Here is a 26,541-nt window from a genome sequence, read left to right as displayed (position 1 = left end):
CATCAAAGACGGAGTAGAGGGAACTGTTTATTGTTAACGCTAATATATATTACACTAAGAAAAATGATACGGATGATGACCACCTACACTTAACTACATAATTTGTAAAGATGCATAGTAGATGAGGTTGTGAATTAGCAGGGGCTCATGGGAGTGGTTGCTTTCACCACTATTGCTAACAACAGACTGTGTCTCAGGCTGAAATTATATTTACAGTCATAAATTTATTGACGTTATATTTAGTGATGTCATTTCACATTAGGTCATTTTATTTGACCGAAACAGCATTAGTGCTACTAAAGCGATATGATACCATTGACAGGCTGAAACATGCTATTATATTGAATAAAATGACAGATTCATTTTAATTTGGACCTTGTTCAAATGATTATATGATATGGGTCTTTTTTTAGATGCGATAATGTGAAAATGTTACATATTATGCCTTGAAAGTTGTGGAGTATTGTGGTTTCTTGAGAGAATAAACAAAGAAGTGTTCTGTAAATTGAGAATAGTGTTGTAATATACTACAGCTAAGCCCTCAAAACCAAAACCAGACCTTAGGTAGCCTTGTGGCCGACATCTGATCTAGTTGCGTGAGTGAGGTGTACATGATCATTCGATTACTTCATGCTATCCAGAGGTCTCTTCCTGAACCTCTGGCACATATGGACCATTGTTAGATGGATAAAAGTGTAAATCTGTGGTTGTTTCCTCCTTGGCACATCTGATTGGGCTGTCAGCAGGAGGCTTATTCCACTGATGTTCGGTCAGTGTTGCCAAAGATAACAGGAGGGGAGCAGGCTGTTGGGAAAACCTCGCTTTCCTCTGGCACACAGCTGGTTCCAAGCAGCATCTCCTCTCACATATGTAAACTTTAAAATGTATGGACACACACATATGTACGCAGCCATGAATAGACAGACATCTTACGTCCTTTCTCAGTCTATCTTTAGTGCTGCTTCTGTAGGTTAGTGTGGAAAGAGAGGTCTGATCTATATTTGTATCTATATGGTATTCTACTGTGTTCACTAGGTGTGGAGGAAAGTGTGGTGTTCTGTTTTTTTTCTCATTAAAACAAGTTTTAACAGGTGATTTGCAGCTGAAGCTTTCATACAAATTCCTCATGTGTAGATCATCACTAATCAACTGACAGCTGCTTTTTTTTTGTGGTGAATATGACCATGAGCTGCTGTTTAAATGCACGTCCTGAAAAGCCTGTTTGGTTCAGCTGAAATATCCTAAAGAATAAGTCGCATTTTCATGTTGAATTTTGTTTTCAGTTTCTGGCTTTCAACTCCAAGAATGTGGGGGCTGTGATACATAACTGCGTTAGTCATCAGTATCACAGCATCATAATAACTCTTTACTTTCGGTGCTACTGTAGAGCCTTCTCTGGACACGGAGAATACTGAGCATGATTTTCAATTTAAAGTGTGATTTGAGAAACCTTATGAAACCTTCAGTACATATATGTTGTGCTAAAAAAGAATTGATTCCTCCTGCTGAGTGAAGATGTAGCAGGATATTACAAAAAAGACAGTACATTCTATTCACGTCTCAGCAGCAGGCTTCACAAGATTAAACTATATAAGGATTCTTTTCCTCTAAAGTAACAACGAAACTCTGTTCTTTTTTTGAGTACGCATTGAAAAGTAAACTACAGTGTCCATATAGCTACTAGTGTCTGAAATAATAGTCTTCGCCTGCATTCTTTCCCTCCCAAGACTAAAACACACATGATATAAACATTCAGCTGCAGCTACTGTATCTATGGGACATTATTCTAAAGAGGATGACACATAAATTCAGCCCAGTCTGTGTCACATTATTATCTGAGTAGACACTGGTCCTACAGTGGGACTGAGTCTCTTAACCAGGGGTGTCAAACATATGGTCTACGGGCCAAAACCAACCAGCCAAAGAGTCCAATCTGGCCATCAAAGACCTTAACAGTCAAGGGTGTTCAGGGACCCAATTTGATCTCCACAGGACCAGACCAGTGAAGTAGTAACGCACAAAAACCTATAAATAATAAAAACTTCCAACACTTTTTACTTTGTTTTAGTGTGAAAATTTGCTAAAGTAAAATTAAATTGTTAAAATGTTTACGATCATTTCACAAAAAAGGCAAATAACCTATGAACAACCTGAAATTTCTCAAAAAAAAATTAATGCAATTTTAACAATGTTATGCCTATTACTGATTTTTTTTGTGCTTTTGTAAATCCAATGCAATCTATAAGTTGTAATACACTTATGTTAATGCTAATACAAGGAATAATATTGCTTTTAAGAAATTTCAGGTTCACGTTCACAAATTTAAACATTTTCGTAATGTGATTTTACTTTTTTACACTAAAACAAAGAGAAAATGTGAAGTTGTCATTATTTCTAGATTTATGTGCTATTATTTTACTGGTCTGGCCCACCTGAGGTCAAATTGGGCTGTATGTGACCCCTGAACTAAAGTGAGTTTGACATTTCTGCCCTAAACGTAACCAGTCCTCTGTCACCTTGTATGTCAGTGGGCCGTTGGTGATGTTAAAAGGACAGAAATGTTTAAGAGTCCTGGGAATCTAAATACTTCCACACCACAGGGGGGCTTCTTCCTCCTCTGGATTTCTCATGCCGGCTGTTCTATGTGCGTGTCGGCCTTTGCTTACACCCTGTTGAGAGGTCACTGAAGGTTAAAGAGGTTGGATATGGGGATGAGTGGAACTACTTTTTCACTGCGCTCTTTGACTTCCTGCTGCTTCCAGTGTCCTAAAGACCACAGATGTGTCCTTGTTGCTGAGCTGCACCATCACAGTTTCTCAACTTAAATCAGTCGGGCTAGAATTACAGGTCTAGGAATGGTGTGTTTAATGCACAGTGGGTGTTACTGTCATGTGAAAAGATCCTGACATTTCTGGTGTTAATGAAAGTCATAAATGCAGCACCACTTCTGCGCCTGTGTTTCTGTTTGACTGCCTGTAAATCTTATTCATTTCACCCCTTAATTTGTGAATAAGAGGGCTGTCATTTAAAATATGTCAGGAGCCTCTCAGTTTACATTCCACTTCAGTTTACTCAAACGTGCCCTCGAGCTCAAACCTCCCAGCTCCTCCCAGTCCTCTTCTTCATTTCTGTAGCCTCTTCTCATAACTTGTTGAGATGTGTTGGTTGTAATTGATCAGAGCTTGGTATCTAAAGCGAAGTGTGTTTCCATTTGGGATCATGGAAGGTGTTGCTTACGTTTGTGACATCTCAGAGGTGTGGAGCTGCAATAAATGTCACTTTTATCTAAATTTGACTTGTAGCTGCACCTTATATTCCTTTGTATGTGGTTCATATGGTCTTGTTTGCACTGTTTTATGTATTTTACTCTGTGGTTTTGTACACCACTTTGGTCAAATCGTATTTTTCTACCACATGTAACTTACTTATGTGAAGTAGTACATTCATTATTTACATTTTTTGTGTGAACAGTTTGAAAAATATCTTAAAATATGAGTACCTTTCCTGACTGTCTCCATTAAAAGCCTGGTTTCTTTGACTTAGATTCTCTGCAACTCGCTCTTGTGTTCTTCAGTAGTTTTTTTTCAGTTTGTCTACAGTTACTGTTAGCTCAGAAATGCAGTCTATTAACCCTCAAAGACCTAAACAGTCGCAGGTGACGAAAATATACGGATCTAAAATGTTTAATAACCTTTGAACCACTTATCCTATCAATACTTTTTAATGATTCAGATAAAAGGCAGGTTCTCATATTTTCAGCAGCATCAGATGTGTTATACTTCTAGTGAACATGGAAACACTGTCATGTTCTGTAACACTGACTCACCAGTAAAACCCATGTTATTTGACAAATGGCAGTCGTTGTAGACCACATTCTATTGACAGTTAATATTTTCACTTTTTTCCATTCAGTTTTGTCAATGCTGATATGATAATCTTGAATTTACCCTGAGCTTTTATCAGGAAAATACATGGTTTTCAGGTAAACATTCTAAAATGCAGAGGATGAATTCATTTTGAAATTGCCATAAAAATATTTCCAGGTCTTTAAGGGTTAACATTAATAAACAACTGGCTCCACACACTTCATATAAGCACACAAGCATGCGCAGATGTTACATATCGGACAGACTTAAAATGTTGAATTAGTAAAATGTCTGAATGTAGGTTAGTTAGCTTTACCAATGTAAGCACAGCCGTATTATTGCAGCTCAGTGCGGTTACCACCTGCCGTGAGGATGTTACAGAACTAAAAATGAGCACAACATAACACACCATGAAGAACATTAAGAGGGATTTTGGTTATGGTCATTAGAATCTGAAAATGCAGTAAAAATTTAGAACCACTTTAATACACAGTGGGGATTAACTGTGTCAGAGTGAAGTGAGAGCTGTGTGTTTGTGTATCAATGTTTATATGTGTTTATTTAGGACATTTTTTGTTTGTTAGATTACGGTTACTTGCAGCTTTCAGGTTCTTTGACACTTTGACAAGAAAACAACATGTTTTACTTGATGATGTAGCCTAGCTCATGTTGCCTTTCTCGAAGTCAGCAGAGTGACTTCCTGTGGAAAAACAGTCGCTGAGTTTTCCCAGTTTCACTCCTTGCCCTTCTTTCTTGGCAAAAAGAGAGAGAAAATGTTGCATATTTGCAAAAAAAGTTGTTCCACCTGGCTTGAGTTGTGGTTACAATACATTTGAGAGAAATTATTTCTGTCTGGTTAGCACTCTAAAGCTTCCAACACACTTCCTGTTGGTGGTTGCTGGAATGTACTCTGGAATGACATAATGGCGTTTCCACATCCCAGCCTGTTCTATCAGAAATATGTGTAAATCTAAAAAGTTGTGTTTGCAACTGTTTTCTTATAAGTAACAGTACTAGAGGCACACACTACATTTTGGGTAATGTTCTGCCTCAGTGATGCCAGCAGACAGGTGGTCCAACAGCCGGTGGGAAGCACAGGATCTGGATTTTCTCTGTCCTCTCATATGACTTTGTGGTAATGGTTGATGGAATACATACTGTAGCCACTGTAAAGACAAGAAGATTAGGAAGATTATGAAATGAGGTTTTTAACTTTGTGTATATAAATGATTTGTACCACTAAACTTGTTACAAATAAGCGATTTAAAGACTTCACATAGAAAACATTGTGTAGACCAGTGAAGGAGAGCCACACTTACAAAAATACATAATGAACTACTACTGATCTATATTTATACTGACTCTTCCAGTGCAAAAACACTGTCCCTCATATCAAGTCCTTTATTATGCATTTTTTGTCTTTTTAAAAAATCTTTTATGATATTTTAATTTTGTTGCATCTTTTACCGCACTTTTGTCTCCTTGTGTCTTGTAGTCTAGAATAGAACAGAATAGAATCCTTATATCCATTGAACATTATACAATGAAATGTAAAAATGCAATAATGTTTAAGTTATAACATGGCTTTAAAACTAGATGGATATAAATAAAGGGGTATGCACACATAAATTTAGTAAAAAAAAAAAAAAAAAAAAAAAAAAAAAAAAGGGGCTGAAGCCTTTAAACAAACAAACACACACATTCTGTCAACAGAAATATATATATATTTTTGAATCATGATTGCTTGATTTCCAATATTGCGTAATGACTCAACTCAACTCACGCTTTAAGAACAACCACTGCTGAAACAAAGTGCTGTACATTACTCACAAATACACAAACAGTATAAAACTATTAAAAAAACAGTATAAACAATAAAGGCAGTCTCATGCTGGGGCAAAAGCCAATAACTAAAAATAGGAATAGAGTAAAAGCTTTTTTTTTAAGTCTGTTTGTGTTTTCATTGTCGTTTACCACCTGTCCAAAGGCGGCATTTCCAACAAACTGGACCTGGGGTGGGACTGGAGGAGGTAGTGGGATCTGTAGAGGTCTTCCAGGGAGGGGTGGGGCAACTGTTGGTTTTCTGGGTGGTGGTGATGACCCTCTGGAGTGCCTTCCCCTCACCAGCATGCAGCTGGCAAACTACACACAGATGCAGTCTTGTTGTATCTTCTACATTAGTTTGTCTTGTTGCATCTTCTACATAATTTTAATTTCTAATATGTCATAAAACTGCAGCTCTATGACCCATTATAACAACAAAGGAACAAATACATACAGTATCAGTAAAAGAAAGCCAAAAGGATAACTGGCATAGAAGAAAGTTTATAAAAATTTAGATGGAAATAACCAAATGCTTATGTTTTCCATCTCTAAAAGTTTAAATGTTTCTGCAGTTTCCATGACTTTTGCTGACGAGCACTGGATCAGCACATTACTTTGTCTTAGTCAGCTCGGTTGTTTGTAATCTAGCTAAACCGAAGCTCGAGGATACAAGCGAGGGTTGTCCTTTTTGTCCGAATCCTGTTTGGCCTCTTTGTCTGTGCAGCCATCGCTCCAATCAAATGTTTTCTCAGGGAATGAGTGTGATGTTCGCTGTGTGTGGGGAAGGGGGGCCGAAGGGGATGCAGTGAAGGCATCGTTGTTAACTTCACATAAGATGCTAGTGTTTGGCTTGGCTTTGGTGTGAAAGGCAGTCTGTTTAGGCAACTGTGTGTGTTTTTTGTGTGTGGATCATAAACTGGAGTCTGTTACAATAGAGACGTGGAGTCAATACAGATAGAAGTATTTTATGCAGCTTTAAATGTCTAAAAACTACAAGGTATCCATGCTTTTTAGATTTAGTATGGGAATTTATGTTTCAGTAGATGCAAATACACACATGCATACATTTTCATCAGTGCATTCTTCTTCCTTTTTATGGTTTCCTCATTGTATACTGACTCTTTCACACAGACTGTGCCCAGCTCTGTGCCAACAGCTAATGAAGGAGGGTTTCAGACAGACACACAGACAGATCAGTGAGTCAGATGGGCGAAGGAGACCAGCCCACATGAAACAAAGAGACCAGGGGAAATAGATTTCTTCACTAAGGAAAATTAGATCAAAGCAAAGATTTGAGTAAATGATTGAAAACATACTTATAGAGGATCCACATAATAGCATTGTGCATGTTAGGATGAATTTACTAAAACAGGTTTTAGTAAAAGCAGTGACGTGATTCAGCATGGAAGAACAAAGAAGTGAGGGATGGGCTGCCGTTAGCGTCCCCACCCTAAAAACCACCTGCATCTGCTCGCGATCAACACACAAAGCAAAATAAATTGCTCCCAACAAGCATTTTAATCCATCACTTTCGATACTCAAACACCAAGAAATTATTTTATATTTTGAAACCATTTTTAAGAAATCCTGCAACAAGTGATGTGTTGTAGAATCATGAGAAAATTATGCAAAAAATCTACATTTATTTTCATTTGTAGTCAGAGAAATACAATAGCAGAGTGATTCATGTTGATTGGTAATTGTTGCAGACCACAGAGCCTTAAGAGCTTTTAAAGGATCAGTATCCTACTCAAGGGCAAATTTACCACTATGATAACACACAGTCTTGCCGTGACAAAGATTGTATCGGCAGGTTGTTCCACTTATGCAGATTTTTTTTTTTATTTTACTCCGGAAAAGAAACACTTTAAATAGACATATCAAGCTGAGGAAGGTAATTTAGAAAATGAGGGAGCTGCAGAGACTGAAAGGGAGATGTACTGAGACAGACACATCAGACAAAGAGGAAATTGGTCAGTTAAAAAAAGCGTGAGTAAGGCTGATGCCTGTTGCCATGGTGATTGGGGTCAATGAATGGTTGCTATGGAGCCTGCTGTTTGGAATTCTGTGAAGAGGATATTTTGATGTGTGAGTTGTCTGTGGGTGGAGCTCAATGGGAGATTATATACATTATAAATGAAAATGTACACTTGAAGTCGGCATGTGTGTCTTTTTCTGTCTGTTATCATTCACCCTTTGGTCTTTATACTGTCCTTTGAAAAAAATGAGGTACTTTACATAGAACAGTGAGCTCTGGGTAAGCCTGAGAAGAGAGGAGAAAGAATTACATATCCTTATATTTTATGAACAAAAATACTGGGACACGTCACAGCTTTTAGGACTTCCCATGTCCACTGATTTGAAATATTATCATAAAGTGTTCATGTCAGTCATTATGATCAACTTAAAGGCTAATTTTTTTAACAACAGCAGTATATAACAGTACAAAAACACATTATACAAACACCTGCAGGTAGAAATTGATTAATGTAACAGTTTTAGTGCTGAAGAATATCTGTAACTCACTAGCGTAGCAAGATTAATTGTACAAAACCCATGTTCTCTGTAAAATGCACTCGCGTTTGGCTCAATTTAAATAAATGTGCATCTATAAGAGACCGATAGGTGTAGGAAAGAGCAAGAAAAGTTAAACTCAGATGCCAGTGGCTTGAAAAATTTTTTGGTAATTGGTATTCAATGCTATTGATTCATTATATCCCATACAGGATAGGTGGAAAAAGTACTGAAAAATTGTAATTAACTAAAACTATCTTTACTTTGCTTAAATTCTACTCAAGTAAAAGTAAATGTACCCATCAAAAAATCTACTCAAGTTCACATTGTGTGGGTGTATGTGCCACACAATGAATATGCGTACACCATACAACTGTAAAAAGTCAAAGTGAAACTTAAGATGCTTTACTAATTCCCCTAAGCCTCCTGCTGTTGTGCAACACATTTTCCTTTTCCCTACCTTCAGAACCTTTCATTTCAGGGGGCAGGACATTTGTTTAAGGGTGGGAATTCTGTGCGTGCACGCCTGTGCAATTTCATTTCAGTTCAGGCCGATTGTTTTTTTTCCCGCATTTCCTTTTTTACTGAGTAACAGGGGTTTTCCAGTGTAGCGAAGTAAAATATGTGGATCAAAATGTACTTGAGTAAAAGTAAAATTACCTATTTCAAAAGCCACTTAAAAAATTACAAATTTCTCACAAAACCTACTCAATTACAGTAACGTGAGTCAGTGTTATTCATTAGTTTCCACCTCTGCAATATACTCTCTCTCTCTCTCTCTCTATGTGTGTGTATATATATGTATATATATATATATATATATATATATATATATATATATATATATATATATATATATATATATGTATATATCTCAGCCAGTCCTAGTTGTAAGTGAATGTACTATGTAGCTTTAATGTGAGTCTTAAAAGTAAAAAGCCTTAAACTGAGTTTGTGTGGAAAAGCTCCTTTGTTCGTCTGTTCTCAAACTGACTTTGTATTTATGACCGAGTTCATCAGTGAAGTGTAGGGTGATTGCTTGTGTTTGTATTGCGCTCTAGGTGTTTTACGTGCTATTTGCTATGTCTGTTGTCAGTGATTCATGTAAATAACTTAATTTATGTCTTTCTGCTCATTTTCCTTTGAGGCATGTGCATGGTGTTGTCCACTTGTTTGCAAACAGTTGTTCATAGAATCAAAGTAGCGGAATGTTTAGCACCATGTCAGGTACCTGGTGCGTGACCCTTGGCTGTTTTACACCTGCGTTTGGCTGTGAGTGATGATAAAATTGTATGCGTAGTGGGTTTCTGGGTCATTGTGTGTATGTGTGTGAGGTCATGCATTTGAGCTATATTAAGTGTGTATCCCTGTGTAGACTACAAACAGCAGATTTATTTTCCATTCTCACCTGATACGAGTAGGAAATTCACTACTCATCAGCGAGTCTGCAAAATATATTAACTTTCTCTTAAAAAAGACATATAATTTGCATTTCTATTTTAATGCACAATGATAAATGAGATGAATTTGACGACACAATACTTTTCTGTTCCATTTTCATCTTCTGCAGTCAAAGCTCTGTTCTCTGCTGTATTCCCATCTATTATCAGGTGTACATTTGTGCAGTACTTAGTGGTAAAACCTAATTGCAATATTAGCCTGTGCAGTGATATATAACCACAAAAGCCTGTTATTTAATTAAATCACTCAATGTTACACTTGAGAGCTCTGCAGGTCACACAACATTCTCCACACCCATGATAAAGAGACGACCACTCAGCCTCTGTCTATGGTCACATGGCTACAACCAGACTGAGTACAAATACAGATACAGATACAGATCAGCTTTATTTATAACCAGAGGGAAATGCATTTCTGTCAGCTCAAGAAAATAAAATTAAACAAGTATTAGTTTTGAGAGTAATGGCATGACATCAGGGATTTTCAGTCGTGCATCTTAGTGAGGTGAGTCGTCCACTGCAGCTGTTTTTAGGTTGTTTAGAAGGTGGTGAAAAAGTTGATCCAGATTGTTCTTGATGTCCTTCAACTTATTCAGTGAGCAACTCCCAAATGAGTCCAGCTCCTCTCCAAACACTGACACTGATTCAGGTTGTTTTTTTTTTTGTTTTGTTTTGTTTTTTTGCCAGCTGTCATACATTTTATTTTATCTGCAAGTAGAGTAGTGAAGTTGTATGATTGCTTTACTATTGGATTATTTTTCATCACTGTCCATAATAATCTCAGTCTGACTGTTTTGTATGGCTCCAGTGACAGGATGTTATGTGTTGTGTGACAATAGAAGAATATATATTGTTTCATATTCTGTTCTGTTTACATCATGTTGCAAGTCACACTGTTTTTTACACTTTGTGAAACCTGCATGAAGTCCTTTCAAGCAATATGAAGTAAAGTGAACGTGATGCAAAGGGAATTGTGATGCTGAAAGGGAATTGTGCATACAGGAGTTCCAAAATCAAGAAAAAAGTCTAACCTAATGAAGTTTAGTTATTTTAAACCATTTCGTAGTTGAATTTACTGTTACCATGATGTCATTACAACAGATTGTGACTATATTGCCTACCCCTACTGCAGTTAATGTCTTGAATAGTAATCTATGTACCTGTAGTCATGTAGAAAGGATTTACCCAAAGTACAAAATGTGCTGCAGATGCATATCGTGTCACATCCGGTGAATGTCTCAGTGAATGTGTTCCCTCTGTCACTGTCTCTCTGGTTGTTGTAGTGACACTGATGTAGTTGTGATGCCATGGGATACATTGAGTCAGGAAGACATGGGGGCTTTGGATATGTCTTTGGGCCTTTGGGCTTGAGTGTGTGGGTTTCTGGAAGGGTGGGGGGTGGGGGGGTGCACTTTTGTTTCGTGTGAAGAGATGCGAGAGGATAGCCACGCAAGCTTCATGCTAGAGTACACAAATGCGTGGGGGACAGGAATAGACACTGTGGATGGTTGTAGGGGCTGATGGAAGTGCACGTGGAGCTAGTGCATGTGATTTTCCCCTCCCCCATCACTAGTGATGTCAGATCCTGCACAGTATGTTGCCACTGGCAGCATGTAAGAGCCCATCCCCCCACTTGACTGAGCTGGTCTGGCGGCCGCTGTATCATCATCTTCATCATCATCATCATCATCATCAGAGCAGCTTTGGGGTATTCCTCACATGTGCATACATGTTGAGAAAACATTCATCATACACTTTTACTTGTCTTTAACAGTCATTGCGTTTTGAGGTGCAACAAGGTGTGATGAATCTGTCAAAAATATTTGTTTTTTTGATACAATCCACCATTTTTCTTTTCACTCATGGATGTAAACTCATGGATTTCTCTATTTGTAGATATAAAGCAAAATTGCATTGAAGATACTACCATTTTCATTACAATCATTATTTTGATATCTTAATAAATGGTGATGAATGCCTGGTTTAATTGGATTTTTAAAAAAAAGTGTCAGTATAGCCTTCAATAGTTTCATAGTGAACAAATAATATCAGAAATTTAATGTTGTCTTTTGCGTAAAAGTGATATTACACCATGGGTGGATCTGAATTTTAACTTGTTTTTGTTATGTATTTTATTTTTCATTATTCAGCACACAATATGGTAATCACTCTGGCATTTGGTCCATCTAAAATGAACAGGAGTGTTGTAAGGATGTTTGGCCACCACTGATATGTGTTTACTACGTCATGAGATCTGTGTGATTTCAAAGAAAATGCAAATAATGTGACAAATTAAGGTTGTCTGCACCCTGTATGTTACCTGTAATCCTTCTTGAAATTTGATTCTACTCTGTTTGATGCATTTAACTCAGGTGGTGGAGACACATTAATAACAAAGAAAATGTATCTACGGATATGCAACAGTAATCAATTCGTTAATTAATCAAAAATTGTAAGAAGTAGGCATTTTCCAGGCACTATTTCTGCCTTAGTGCTGCGTATGTTAAGTAAAGTGTTATAAAGTGGAAATTAAATAGTGTACTTGTGATTCACCCACTCCGTGGTTGATCTGTTTTTTATTACTATTACTTTGGTTTGGTTGGAGGGAATATGTGAACAATGACATCATGACTAAAACTGGTTTGTTTATATGGCTCCAAATAGTAATTAAAATGCCCATCCCTATTGTGCACTGTGGTGGATATTAAGAAGGCAAAATGAGGACAAACACTCACTGACAATATCACACACTGTCATATGCGCACATTTATATCTGCAGTTTGAGTCTGTTAGTGTTTAACCTTGACAGAAGTGACAGGCGCACTAGAGCGCTGATACTGAACGCTTGTTATTCTGTTCTCACTTGAATGACTTTGACTATTTGCACTGAACTAACAGCCATGATGCAACATGTTCAAAAATGTAAAAACACATCATTAGAGCAGTTTTACATCCATGTTTTACCAACTTCATAGTATGTGTGAACCTCAGACATCACAGGCTGAAAACCCTTGATGGTTGATGCTTTATCAGCTGTATCAGATGTTGTGTATCCTTGTCATTACATGTCAGTCAGTGTTTATTGGCAGTATGAGCTGCGCGAGACACGACACGCTTGTAATGAGCTTATCCTCAAGATTGAACAGCTGTTTGACATTGAATGTGTTTGGTTGAGAATGACTTAATGGAGAACATGATACTGTTGGATCTGACTCGTTGTTCAGGAGATGAGCCTTTGAGCAGTATTTTCACCCTTTATAGAGCACTCATAGAAATACTCTGAAATACTCTCAACCTTAGTGTGTTATTTGAGGACATAACAAGACTTTATTGCTTTTGTGAAAATTTCAAAAATTTTTATGTAGAAAATCAAGGTTAGTGGAATTGCCGTATTTGGTAACTTACTCGTAAGTGGCAAAAAAATAAAAATTACAAGAAGTAAATGTAAAAAAAAAATATAAGAAAGACACATGTAAGGTGAAAGGTACATGTATTTTAGAACATGAGACCAACATTTTTAAAACATTAGAACAACCTAAGTGCTGATCCAGACCCCTGTCCACATCCACATTATCCCTTTGAGTATCATTCCTTAGATTAGTACCATTACTTCATGGTACCTAACAAAGCAGGTACACTCACAGTTCATGCAGAGGTGGACCTTACAGACCCTGTAGACCACATTGGACCTGAGATTGTTGACTCACTGTCCTCACTGTAACTGTTGCTGTCACTAGTGGCTTTTCCATTGGACATATGCGCAAAACTTTACTGATATTTACTAAATGTCGAAAAAACAGAAGTGCATAATGTCTGTTTTTCCATCAAATCACAAATGCAATGATTTGTTTATTTATTGTCACGAGATGGCATGAGAAGTCATTCCATAAACATGGCAACAAACATAAATATCATGTTGATTTCCGGATATATTCATTATTATATATTATCCCTCTAACTTGTACTAAATTAAAAAATGATTCAGCTTCCTGGTGTGTCCACACATACCGCGCCATGTTTCTTTTAAAACTTTTTTTCTTTGCTTGTTGTAATGTCCGTCATCATCCGATTTTTTTTTTTTGTTCACATGACTCCAGTTGCAGATAAAGGCCTTTCCTTTGCAGTTTTGCATGATATACCATTTGTGCTGCATCCGAAAAACCACCTCTTGCCAGCGCAAAAAACGGGAGTTTTGGCAAAATTGTCATTTTTCCTTTAGGTAAATTTTTATGCGCAAGATATATTTGCTCAATTTGAAGGTCAATGGAAAAGTGACTAGTGTCTTGTAATGTGTGCGGAAAGTACCAAAAATAGTCACTTGCCCAATAAAGGGTTAACTTGACTTACAGCAAAAGAGCACAAACTAATGTAGTACAACGAATTACACAGACGGCTTTATGAAATGTTTTTGCTCCCATTCCCTCCTTGAAATTCTATAAATCGATGATGACGACAGACCACACACACTGGTTCTTGCTGCGTGAGTGTCATGTTGCGGTTGAGTAAAGTACAATCTGTACAAACACAGTGAGAGGAAGAAACAGTAGTAAGAAGTCAGGATATTAGCCGAGCATCTTCATGCATTGTAAAAAGCTCAGGAGCAGAAAGGAATTCTGGGAATGTTTTTCTCCAGAGCAGGTGCTAAAGCCACTGATTGACGTCTCAGCTTTTCACCCAGCCCCCGTCGCTGTGTACCTCCCTTCCAGAACAGAAACACAACAAGTCATGACCTTTGGAAACTAAACTAGTTGAGCAGGTGCTGTTTCTCCATTGTTTACCTTGTCCTGTCAGATGCTCGTTGTGGCTCCTCCTGCTCTGCACAGCATCTCCGCTCCTGCTACATATGTGTAATATCCACCATCAGCGGGTTTTGAGTTGTGAAAAAGTTGAGGGTGGGTCTTACATATGCATGGTGTAGAATAAAATGATTTAATGTGACTCTACATTGAGTGATTAAGTGTAATGTGAATAAAACTTTAATACATTACGGTCAAATAATCTCTGCATGAGTCACATCAGATAGATTTTCATGGGCAATGATCAGGAAAAAAAACAACTGTGCTGATCTCACATTACTTTGCAACATCATCACTATGATGTCTTTTATTATTGTTTTGATTCCGAGTCTCCTGTCAGCAGAAATTATGCACTATGTATTAGAGGTAAGCTTATGGTAGATTCTTAAAGGCTGATATAATATGATATGATATAACAAACTATAGTTTCTTACAGGAAAAAGCAGATTAATCAGTCAATATCAGGATGCCTTAGAATTCAAATAAAATACTTTTGGGGATTGATCCTTTTTAATTAGAAACCAGATGAATGTTGAACGGAACATTTTAGTCAAAGTAGTTAATGCATATAAATTATTTAATCAATCAATCAGCAAATCTAGAGCTGATCATTAAAAAAATTGTAAAATCAGGGCAATAGCTTAATTTGTAAAAAAATTTATCAGATATTTTTTCCTCCAAATCAGTAATTCTAGTTAAGAAGCATCCCAATAGTGTCTGTAAAATGTTCCACCAGTGGGAAATAATGGGCTAAACTGAATAATTGTGGCATCATGTATGCCACGCAGAGTTTTGTAATTTACTTCAATTCATTTTTGTCCAAGGTCTCAAATGCTTTTAAATCCAAACTCAAAGTGCTAGAAACTAACTCAATAACTTGCTCTTGTTTTTCATAGTTTGACTTGTCCTGTAAATTTTTATATGTTGTAACTGTGTGTTGTATTTCATGCTGCCTCTTGGCCAGGACTCTCTTTAAAACGAGGTTCTTAATCTCAATGGGACTTTTTTTTCCTGGTTAAATAAAGGTTAAATAAAAAAAAATGAGAATGGAAGAGTCGGACCACTGCGTAAAGTCTTGTCTATTACATCCCAAAGATTCTCAGTGGGGTTCAGGTTTTGAGTCAATAGTGACCAATCTATGTGTGAAAGTCATGTTTCATGCTCCTTGAACCACTGTCTCACAGTTTGAGCCTGATGAATCCTGTCATTGTCATCTTGGAGTATGTTTGTGACATCAAGAAACAAAAAATCCACCAACGAAAAACCCGGTCATTCAGCTGAACTCATTTTTTTGGACACATGACATTGCTGAACCTAGATCTGACTGACTAGATCTAACTGAATCAACCCCAGATCATAACATTGCCCCCACAGGGTTGTACTGTAGGCACTAGGCATGATGGGTAATCACTTCATCCCCCTATCTTCTCATTCTGAGGTGTCCATCACTCTGAAACGGAGTCAATCTGGCCTCATCAGACCACATTACCTTTTTCCATTGAAACAGTCTAATCATTATGCTCTCTATCAAACTGAGGGTTGTTTAATACATGAGACACCACTCACTGCATCAGTTAAGGTTAAAGAACTTATAATTATCCAATGGAAGGTCTTACGCATTTGCTTAGTTAAATCCAAGTGGTAACTTTTTTCACCATATGTATTTATTAGTGTTATTTATTTACTTTTTCTTTTGAAGGACCTCTTTTATTAACTATTTTTGGGTGTGTGAGTGAATTAGAAATGCATGTTGACATAATAGCACTCAAGTACTACCTCTGTGGCCCAAATACAGAGTTGTCATGACTACTGACTGTAAATGTTAAGATGATATGAGTTCATGTATGAGACCGCACTAATGGAAGGAAACCACTGAGGGGAAGGTGGTGGTTTTTGTCAGTGTTCCTTTGCTAATTTGTGCTGTGAAACCGTGTTTGATGCTGCTGCCTCCTTTAAAAGCACACCTTATGGATGCTTAAGTGACGGTCTACATCTCTGCATGATGTCATTCATTGATTTTGCAGCTCGGCTCTGGCTACTAATCTTCTAGAGTGATGCCTTTGTCGATCCAGTCATCAGGATTAATGTTCAAGCCTGTGAGACTGTGATGTGTGATGACTGATTGCATCTTAATTTGCGGCACGGCTACTAAAAAAATGCAAAGATGTCAAGGTTTGTTTCAATGCACAGAATTACTGTATAGTGCACCATGGCTGTCAGTTCAGTCCTTTTACTGTCTTCTTTGAGTCTTCTGATCTTTCTCTTTTTTTCCTTTTTCATGATTTGAATGCTTTTTAACTAGACACAGACATTCATTAAAATAAAAATAATATGATTTCTGGCAATTTGTTATTATTGAGTGTGGCATTGTGGATCACCACTAATCCAAGAATCTCTCCCAGACAACAGCTTCAATCATTTCTCTAACTGTGGCTGTAAAAGGGTTCAGCCTAATGTGTGGTTCTTCTTCTGAGAAATGGCAGTGGTTCTGGTTTTAGCAAAGTCTGGCATTACTGAAGCATAGATCTGATTAACTGTGTGGCTTTGTGTTCTCCCTGCAGGGCTGGCATTGATGATGTGGAGACAGACGTGGTGGAGATTGAGGCAAAGCTTGACAAGGTATGAACTTAATCTTTGTGTGGACCCTGCTTCTCGTTAAAATTTCATTTTTTTTTAGCAGAATTCTGGTCTTGTAATAAGTATTTGTTGCATTTCAGAAGTCCTGGTTTCCATTATATGTGTAGTAAAAATTGCCTACAGACATATATAGTTTAGAGACATTATGTTATACACAAGTGATGACTGTTGAATCATATTTTCAACTGTAATATGAACATGTGCAATAAATACATTAAAAGACTGGTTAAGAGAGGTTCCATGTGCAAGAATTAGACATATATAAGAGGCTGTGATTGTAAAAATGAAATGTAATTCATTACGTTTCAGTCAGTGCGTAATCACACAAAAATAAGGAATGTGTTTTTTTTAACTTAGAATGATCTGTTTATATGTAGAGACAGTGTGGATTGCTGCTTTGCACGGGCAGGTTTCTACAAGAGCCCAGAACGGACTTCCTCTTCTATTTCATAACAAGTGACATCCAGCATGATGGTGCAATAGAATCACATACTATGTTCTAGAGTAAACAAGAGTACCCTCTCGGTCCAAATCAAAAGACTAAATATAAAGATGGATGACCTGACATCATTTCATGCTTTCATGGAAGAATGAAGCTGCTTAATGATAATTACAGTTATCAGTCATGTATTTAACCCTCTCTACCTGTCTGGGACTAAGTATAAATGGACAATATCTGCATCACAGAGTAGATTTGTTGCAGTGTGAAAACACACAGAGTCGATGCAGAAATCTAGTTTCTTCTCAAACTGTTTGAATTACAGTCTGATGGAACGGGATTATGGAATTTTTGTCCAGTGGCACTAAAGACTATCAAGCACTACAGCTTTAAAGGGGTCATATTTTGCCAAACCCACTTTTATTAGTCTTTGGTACATTTATTTGTGTATTTGTGGACGCTAACAGTTCAAAAAGTTTGAATTTGAACACTCCAGGTGCTCCAAAGTTATCTTTATATTCATTTTGGCAAAAATCGAGTGGATTTCTACCACCCATTTCAATTCCTGCTTAATTTGTTGCGTCTATAACTAGTTATGTCATGATATTTGCACATATAAGGTCAAGACTTCCGACAAATATTTCTCCGAGTACGCCATAATTGTTTGTCAGCAGCAGCAGTTATAGTAAAAACTGAAAATATGTCCAAACTTCAAGCCAATTACCTAAAATGTTCAGTTGTTGGTTGTATTAACGAACACTAGTGGCTGAACAGGACAGAGCAGCACAGGTAACAACCTGGAGGGGGTGGGACATGAAGTGACTCATTTGCACTCAAAACGACCTTTCTGGTGTCATTACTCAGAAATAGGGCTAAAGATGGACCAGTGGAGTTTAATTAATGAAGAATTCAGACCCAAGTATAGCATTTACAGTTTATGTAGACTACAAGGAAATGTTTTAAAATGCATAATTCCATTTAAAAAAGCAAAATATCACTCCTGTAACTAAAAACCTGAAAACAGACAAAACAAATAATGTGTCTGATGAGAAACTTTAGTATTTTTATGTATAATATAAGAGAAAGATTAGATCAGTCACTTGGTTGAAATCTAGTTTCACAGCTTGATGTCACTAAATGTCACACAGTGAAACATTAACGTATCAGATGGACAAATGAAGCAGGTGTTCACATCATTTTAGATGAAATCAGTGTCAGTTTGCATCGATTTTGTTCTCACTCCAGGGTTAGTTTATCGCATGTCATATTAGCTTTACAGTAATGAACAATGCTAACGTAGACCACAGATTTTCCTCATATCATGCAGGCATATTGCATATTATTACCAAAGTATGTATTAAAACCATCACCAGTTGTAAGATGCCCCTTAAAGCCCTCTCTGTATCACCACTGGCCTGTTTGTGCCTCTGTTATTGTCCTTTGTTAATGTGTCTGTCTTTTTCCCTCTATAATCTAAATGTCAAGGTCATTTAAACCAGGAAAGCATTGCAGACATAATTTATGCTATTTACTAGGTCTGTACAGTACAGTGCTAGATAACACATACATACATGTCTGGATGTGGTAAACACACTGATTAAACACTGATTAATGTTACAGAAGCTGCTTTCTGTTCTGTTGTGCAGGCCATAAGTGTCACATAACAGTATTCTGTTATCTGAGCTTGAGATATCTTTATGTTTCATACCTAAGAGGAGAAAATGTCATATACCTTAAGTACCAGACATGATAAACCTGTTATATTGTCATCAAATGAATGTTGTATATGAATTTTCTAAAAAAAAAAAAAAAGCAAACTACTTAGTGAAATTGCACTATGTGGTTAAAGCCAAATCGGACGCTTCAAGTAAAATTAATCATTTCATTATTGTATCTCCTGAAGATGGCTCCAGATATTTAAGACTAGGAGAAGTGGGTAGATAATCATCTCCAGGGAGTCTCTGTACTGAGTCAGAAGCTCTTCAGATAAACTAATAGACTTGTAAGACAGACAGCATTTAGAGATTGAGATACTGGTAATGTAGTTCTGGAGTGACCTCACCCTTATTTGTCTATGTCTCTGTGATTCTCTCTTCTGCATTGAACTTGTTGTCTAAAACTTTTATACATGGATGTCTAAAGGCTTCTCATTCAGTGTCTTAATGCATTTGGAAAAAAAACAAACAAGAAAAATCCTCAAATTTGCCAAATTTACCAGTCTGTGAAAGTCATATAGAAGCTGTTTTAAAGCATCTAGTCTCTATTAAAGGGGTTATATTTTGCTTTTTTAAATGGAATTATACCTTTTAAAATATTTCCCTGTAGTCTACATAAACTGCAAATGCTACACTTGGGTCTGAATTCTTCATTAATTCAACTCCACAGGTCCATCTTCAATCCTATTTCTGAGTAATGACACCAGAAAGGTCGTTTTGAGCATTGGCCCTTTAAATACAAATGAGCCACTTCACACCCCACCCCCTCCAGATTGTTGATTGTGCTGCTCTGTCCCGTTTCTCCATACTCAGAGAAATGTTCGTCGGAAGTCTTGACCTTATATGTGCAAATGTCGTGATATAACAAATTAAGCAGGAATTTAAACAGGTTGTAGAAATCCACTTGATTTTTGCCAAAATGAATATAAAGATAGCTTTGCAGGACCTGGAGGATTCAAATTCAAACTTTTGGAACTATTAGGGTCCCCAAATACACAAATAAATATACCAAAGACTAATAAAAGTGTGTTTAGCAAAATATGACCCCTTTAAGGTCATTAACAGATCCATGTAGGTCTTCTCATTGTTAAAAGAGTGAGCCAGGATGTTACAAAAGCATAGAAACAACAAATTATTTGGACTCCCCACAGTGGAGGACCCTCAACAGAACTGAAGAGCTTTGTTTGAGTGTCATTGTAAAACAACCAGATGTGGGTGGTGGGTTTCCATTTGGGCCTTTGTGATTTCCTGTTTAGATGTTAGAGTTAGAATCAGCTCTTCATCAGATTAAATGACAGTTGAACCTTGCAGCTACAGTGACAGTTTTGAACGGTGTGAAAACACTGAACGCTGTCGAGTGTAAAAGCTTCCACAGGCCGATGCCGTTACGACTGCTACTACTGATGTACTTGAGTAGAGTCCTGGATGATTTCTTAATTTACCTGCAGCCAAATCTACAAGCAAATTTTTTAATGCTTTTTTCTTTGTAAGGTTATCATTAACAAAAATGAACAAAATAATGAAAATTCAGTGTGGAAAAAACCAGTCATTATAAAACAAACACTATATTATAAATAAAACACTAACCGTAACATCTATGGGGAAAGTATCAGTAGTTTTCACCTTTGTCAGTCTGTTTATACCTCATTATTCACTAAAACACTGATATATTGTCTAGTTGTCTTGTTTCACAGATGGTAGTTTATCGTCTAAATAATTTCACTCTTTCCTATTTGTACAGTCCAAGAGTTTTTCCAACAATGCTGAACACAAATCATGTACACACCATCTATATGCACAAATGAAAAATACGAAAACAAATACTGAAAAGAATAAAAACTAAACAAAAACAAGAACACACAATTGTGATGAATTAAAAGGCATGCATAAAAATATCAAATTGTAACCCCCAATTTCTTGTAATGTGTGTATTGTGTAAGTTATAGTAGTGTATTTGTAGTTTTATATTGTCTTTTGCTGTGTGTAGTTAGGGCTATCTGTAATAGAAAAAAAAAAATTAATGTTAAAAAATGAAAAAAATGAACAAAACAACAATTAATAATACAGCAATATATAGTGAGAGAATCATCTTAAAAACAAATTAAAGTTAAACTGAAGTTGAAACAAAGAGTTGCTGGGCCATTATATCCTTGGTTCTTTCTTACCTTTGTTGGTATGTGCATGTCATTGTTTACCATGTTGGTATGTAATTTTTGTTGAAATAGATTGTTATAACTTATGTAGACGATCAATTAGATAGTTTCTGTGTGTAATGTACATCATTTTTTTTCTAATCTGTTTACTATCTGTTATTTACATTATTAAGACTCTAAACCGATGTAATCTTATAAGGAAGGAAAAGTAATGTGTTATGTTGTGTAAATGAGAGGTGGGGGTGGAACTGAATATGTTTTCTTCTTCCCACTCCTTTTCGAGCAATACATGCTGAATTTATTTTGTTATTACAAGTGTGCATGGCAATTGCTATTTTGTTTTGAACACTGTTTATTAATTTATTTGCTCTGCTATTAGGTCCTTGTACACACGAAAGTTTTGTTTTTTCTTCTGCTCAGAACAAATAAATGAAATGAAATTAAATTAAATTAAATTAAATGAAGAGTGAAAACAAAATAAAATGCAAAGCTATTATATGTTTGCATCATAATTTGCCAAAATATAAAAATGCCCAGGCTCAGGAACCTTATTTATGTACTTGTGTATATATGTATGTATGTATGTATGTATGTATATATGTATGTATGTATGTAGGTATGTAGGTAGGTGGGTAGGTAGGGCTTTTGCAGAAACGAATACATGCACAATATATACACAACAATAATATTAAAACAGTATAAACAATAATAACAATATAAAAACCCAGTGTCCATCTACTTAATACAATATAAACACACATACTCACACATTCCAGTAACAGTCCAACCTTATCAATGCTGAAAATTTTAGTACATTCAAGTACATTCTCGCTTTTTTATCATCCTTGTTGGTTAAGAAACTTATGCAGTTTCCTCTTTTAGGCAAACAAAGTACTAAACACAAACAACAGACAAAAATAACCTATAAAAGTGTCTTTCTTTCTTATTTTTTTATTAACAGCATGATTTTACAGTAGTCGTTTTGCTCTTCTAGGCAGTCCACACTAACCACAGTCTTCTGGTTTAATTCTACTGTGGCTGACCTTTTACATACCCCCCCCCCCCCCCCCCCCCACACACACACACACACACACACACACACACACACACTCTCCTTCCTGTCCACTGTGAAGTCCACTGTAATTGTTTCAGTCAATTAACACAGTGGGATTTGTCATGTCACACCAGATGTCACATTTTGACTACAAGTGGACTCTTCCAGTCCATTTATCACCACATACTGACACATACACTTCGCCTGTAACAGTCATGCTCGGACCCCAGGGGCTCAGTGCAGCACATGATGAGATCAGATTCCTCATATCAACCACACCGTTGACAGATATGTCAGTCCATTCTGGTAATAGCAGCAGGGCGAGTCCACAGCTGCTTCTCTGAAACACTCTCAGTAAATACTGTAACTGTATGATGCAGGTTACTACATCTATTCTGACACTCTTTGCTTTTATACAGATCACACAGTATGAATATGAGACTCATTACATCAATGTTACATCTGCCATGTTTTTGTCACGCCGTCCTCACTCCATATACAGTTGCGGAAAAAATTATTAGACCATCAACACTGCAAAAATCAAAATCTTACCAAGTGTATTTTTCTCATTTCTGGTCAAAATATCTCATCACACTTAAAATAAGACATAATAACCTAAAGAGTAACTTGTAACTGAGATATAAGAGCTTATTTTTCGACAATAGATCTCGAAAACCTCATTTAAAGAAATCTTACCAAGATAATTTTCACCTGTTCCATTGGCAGATTTTTTTTGCTTGAATTAAGCAAAAAAAAAAAATCTTGAATTAAGCAAAAAAAAAAAATCTTGAATTAAGCAAAAAAAAAAAAAAAAAAAAAAAATCTTGAATTAAGCGCAAAAAAAAAAAATCTTGAATTAAGCAAAAAAAATCTGCCAATGGAACAGGTGAAAATTATCTTGGTAAGATTTCTTGAAATTAGGTTTTTGAGAGCTATTGTCTAAAAATAAGCTCTTATATCTCACCTACAAGTTACTCTTTAGATGATTATGTCTTATTTTAAGTGTGATGAGATATTTTGACCAGAAATGAGAAAAATACACTGGGTAAGATTTTGATTTTTGCAGTGAAAAGTCATCAAAAATAATGGTTATGCAATCAAGTACTAACTCCTGTGTGTATCATGTGACTAAAACAGACAGAAAAGAAAACATGGAATGTCTAAAAGCACTGTTTTTGGCAGTACAGTGACATAGATATTAATGTAAGAACTGAAGTGATTTTGGTTATTATCAAGAAAACATGGAAAATGGATAGATATCACCTCTTAATATAAAGTCTTATGAGCTATTTTGGTTGTTATCATTATATTTATCCAAATAAATGTACCTTTATTTGTACCAGGCATTAAAATGAACAAAAAATTGAAGAAAAAAAGGGTGGTCTAATAATTTTTTCCATGACTGTAGTTTCTAATGTGTTCCCTGTGCAGTGTAAGGGTCTTACTTTGAGCCTCCCAGTAAACCACAGTCACACAGTAACAGCCTTGGGAACTACTGCGCCAAATGCGATAATTAAAGGTTTACTGCACTCTCTCCTCTGCAGCCTGTAGTAGTGCACACAGCTGCATCAGTCCAGTGGTAATGACAGTGTACCAGTGTACCACTGCTCATCATATTACCCGAAAAGTGGGAAAGTTTAGTAGCTGCCAGTTCTTATGGTGTTTAATGGAGCCTGTACTTGCACTGTGAACTGTCTGCACCTGGTAATGTACATGTTTGCAGTCAGGTTTTTGCCTTGATACACTGTGCCTCAAATTATCAGTTTTTGCACATATGTTCTGCTGTTTTTTTTTCTGCTTTAATTCTCAGTTTAACCCATAAAGACCCAGTGCTACTTCTGTGGTAGTTCTCAAATGAATTTTTCCTCTGTGTTTAACCTTTTTTAAGCTATTTATCACCATTTATTGGAATATGATCTTCTTTATTTTAAGTTTTTTTTCAGTGCAAATCATGTATTTTCATATATTTAATTCACCGATCATGTAGATATTCATTGAAGCTCAGAGTAAATTCAAAGGTTATTAGAACAAATGAGAAAAAAAAGGGAAAAATTGACCTTTTCAGCCAAGATATCTTTAACTAAACATAAAAACCATCCATCCACTGTCATTTATCAAACTCCACATGTTTTACTGGTGAATTAATGTTGTAGAAGATGACGGTGTTTCCATGCTAACTATGGAGCCTCTGAACGTCCAAATGGGTCATTTCTGATGACCATGAAAAGATAATTAACTGCTTTTTACACCAATTATTTACATGCATTAATTGGATTAATGGATCAACAAGTATTAAACATTTTAGATCAGTAGATGCTTTTGGTCGATGGTGGGTGTTTGGGTCTTTATGGGTTAAATTGATGGTTTCAGATCATTTTTAAGCTGTACCATATCTTCACAGTTATCTTCTATATGTTGCTGTTGTTTGTTTCAGTAATTCATGGATTAGGAAATGTTTAGAGCAGTATTTTAAACCTACTGTATGTATAGTATCTCTTCATTAACATTAGCACAGTCATTGCAGTCACTTCGTCAAACACTATAATGCTTTTAATGAGTCATCACTGGTATTTGAATAAAGCAATAAGCCCCAACAGTTTCTACTAGACGTGGTTTCACAAAATAAACACAAATCTACAATTTTGCTATTGTCTATAGAGTTTTATTGTTGTTATTATCTTTACTATATCTTTATGCATGCACAGTTACTTGTACTTTATCCTGTTGCTGCCTTAACCAGTGAATTTCCCCATTGTGGGGTCAATAAAGTTTCATTTTATGTTATCTTATGTGTGCAAAGCATTCTTAAAGATTGGACTTACTAGCCTATTAACATGAAATATTGCAATTTTAATCGTGTAAATCGCAGACATGGTAGTAGCCTTGTTTTTGCTAGTATTTGAGTGTTTGAGCTCTGTATAGGTGTGTTTTAATTACATACTGTATCCAGAATTGGCTCTCATTTCAGTTTAGGGACCAGTAACATTGCAGGGATATTGACATTTATACCCAGTTGCAGCATATGATCTTTTACAGGATCCCTTTCCTCACAACAGTCATGAACAGTGCAGTAATACTGATGTATTCCAGTCACACATGTGAATTTATAGTATTTGACCTCACCTCTGAATATAGGAACCGTCCATTTTGTAAATCACCCCACAGAGAAAACTTTAGAGTTTTTGATGGAATAATGAAAGAAATACTCCATATTGTGTACTGCCTGTGATCATCAAATAAATGTTTTGTTTTTTTTTTAATTTGAAGAAATATACTAATGCCTGCAGTTGCAAATACTTCTCATTTGCATACCAGACACAGTACCTTCAGTGCTGCCTGCAGTGGCCTCGATACAGAAACAAGGATTATTCTAAATTTGAGTGTCTTAGATTCACTTAAGCTGTTTGATTTACGTAATCATTTTGACTATTAATATCTCTGCATTGTCTAAAACATGTGACTCTTTAAATAGACAGTGTTCCTGTTGGGTATTTAAAGTGATAATTTTTCTGTTTCTGTTGCTAGTTGGTGAAGCTGTGCAGTGGGATGATCGAGGCCGGCAGGGCCTATGTCAGCGCCAACAAGCTTTTTGTAAACGGCATCAAGGACCTGTCCCAGCAGTGCAAGAAGGAGGAGATGATATCAGTGAGTACAAGTAGCACTGGCTCTAAGTATTGGAGACAGAAACATGCAGACTGGGGTTCAGCTCCTCGGCAGACGACTGCTCATCTATCTCAACCCTCAGCAAGGACATTCCAGTGATTCCACACATGAATAATAACACTAATAGTAGCACAGTATAAACAGTTTCGTCCAAACACCATGTTGTCCAGCTGTTGTAATCATGAGACACGTGACAACATGCAGACAAGAACTGTTTACACTGATAGTTTACATGGCTGGAAGCAGAGAGATCTGAAACCTGCGTCATGTTTTTTTCTGTCAGGAAAACATTTGGACTCCATTTCCTGTCGATATGGGTGTTGTCGTGGTAACATTAAGGTGAAACACCAGAGATCTAATTATTTTATGGTCAATAACTACTCAGTCTGAGCTTATTTTATACCAAATGAACTGTCCTGT

The 26,541-nt window shown here is 36.4% G+C and overlaps 1 protein-coding gene across 6 annotated transcripts in view; it reads left to right on the top strand.

Moving 5' to 3' along the window:
• LOC115419645 (arf-GAP with coiled-coil, ANK repeat and PH domain-containing protein 3-like) overlaps positions 1-26,541 on the top strand; it is a 77,241-nt gene that overhangs the window by 18,657 nt on the left and 32,043 nt on the right. For all 6 annotated transcript variants that reach the window (XM_030134541.1, XM_030134542.1, XM_030134540.1 and 3 more), the window contains exons 2-3: positions 17,022-17,079; positions 25,984-26,103. In XM_030134541.1, coding sequence (XP_029990401.1) covers positions 17,022-17,079; positions 25,984-26,103 — 178 coding nt within the window. The remainder of the gene's footprint in view (positions 1-17,021; positions 17,080-25,983; positions 26,104-26,541) is intronic.

The sequence above is a fragment of the Sphaeramia orbicularis genome, chromosome 5, assembly GCF_902148855.1.
Source record: "Sphaeramia orbicularis chromosome 5, fSphaOr1.1, whole genome shotgun sequence".
NCBI classification, from domain to species: Eukaryota; Metazoa; Chordata; class Actinopteri; order Kurtiformes; family Apogonidae; genus Sphaeramia; species Sphaeramia orbicularis.
The sequence above is the reverse complement of the archived record's forward strand: the minus strand, read 5'-3'. Positions and strand labels throughout refer to the sequence as shown.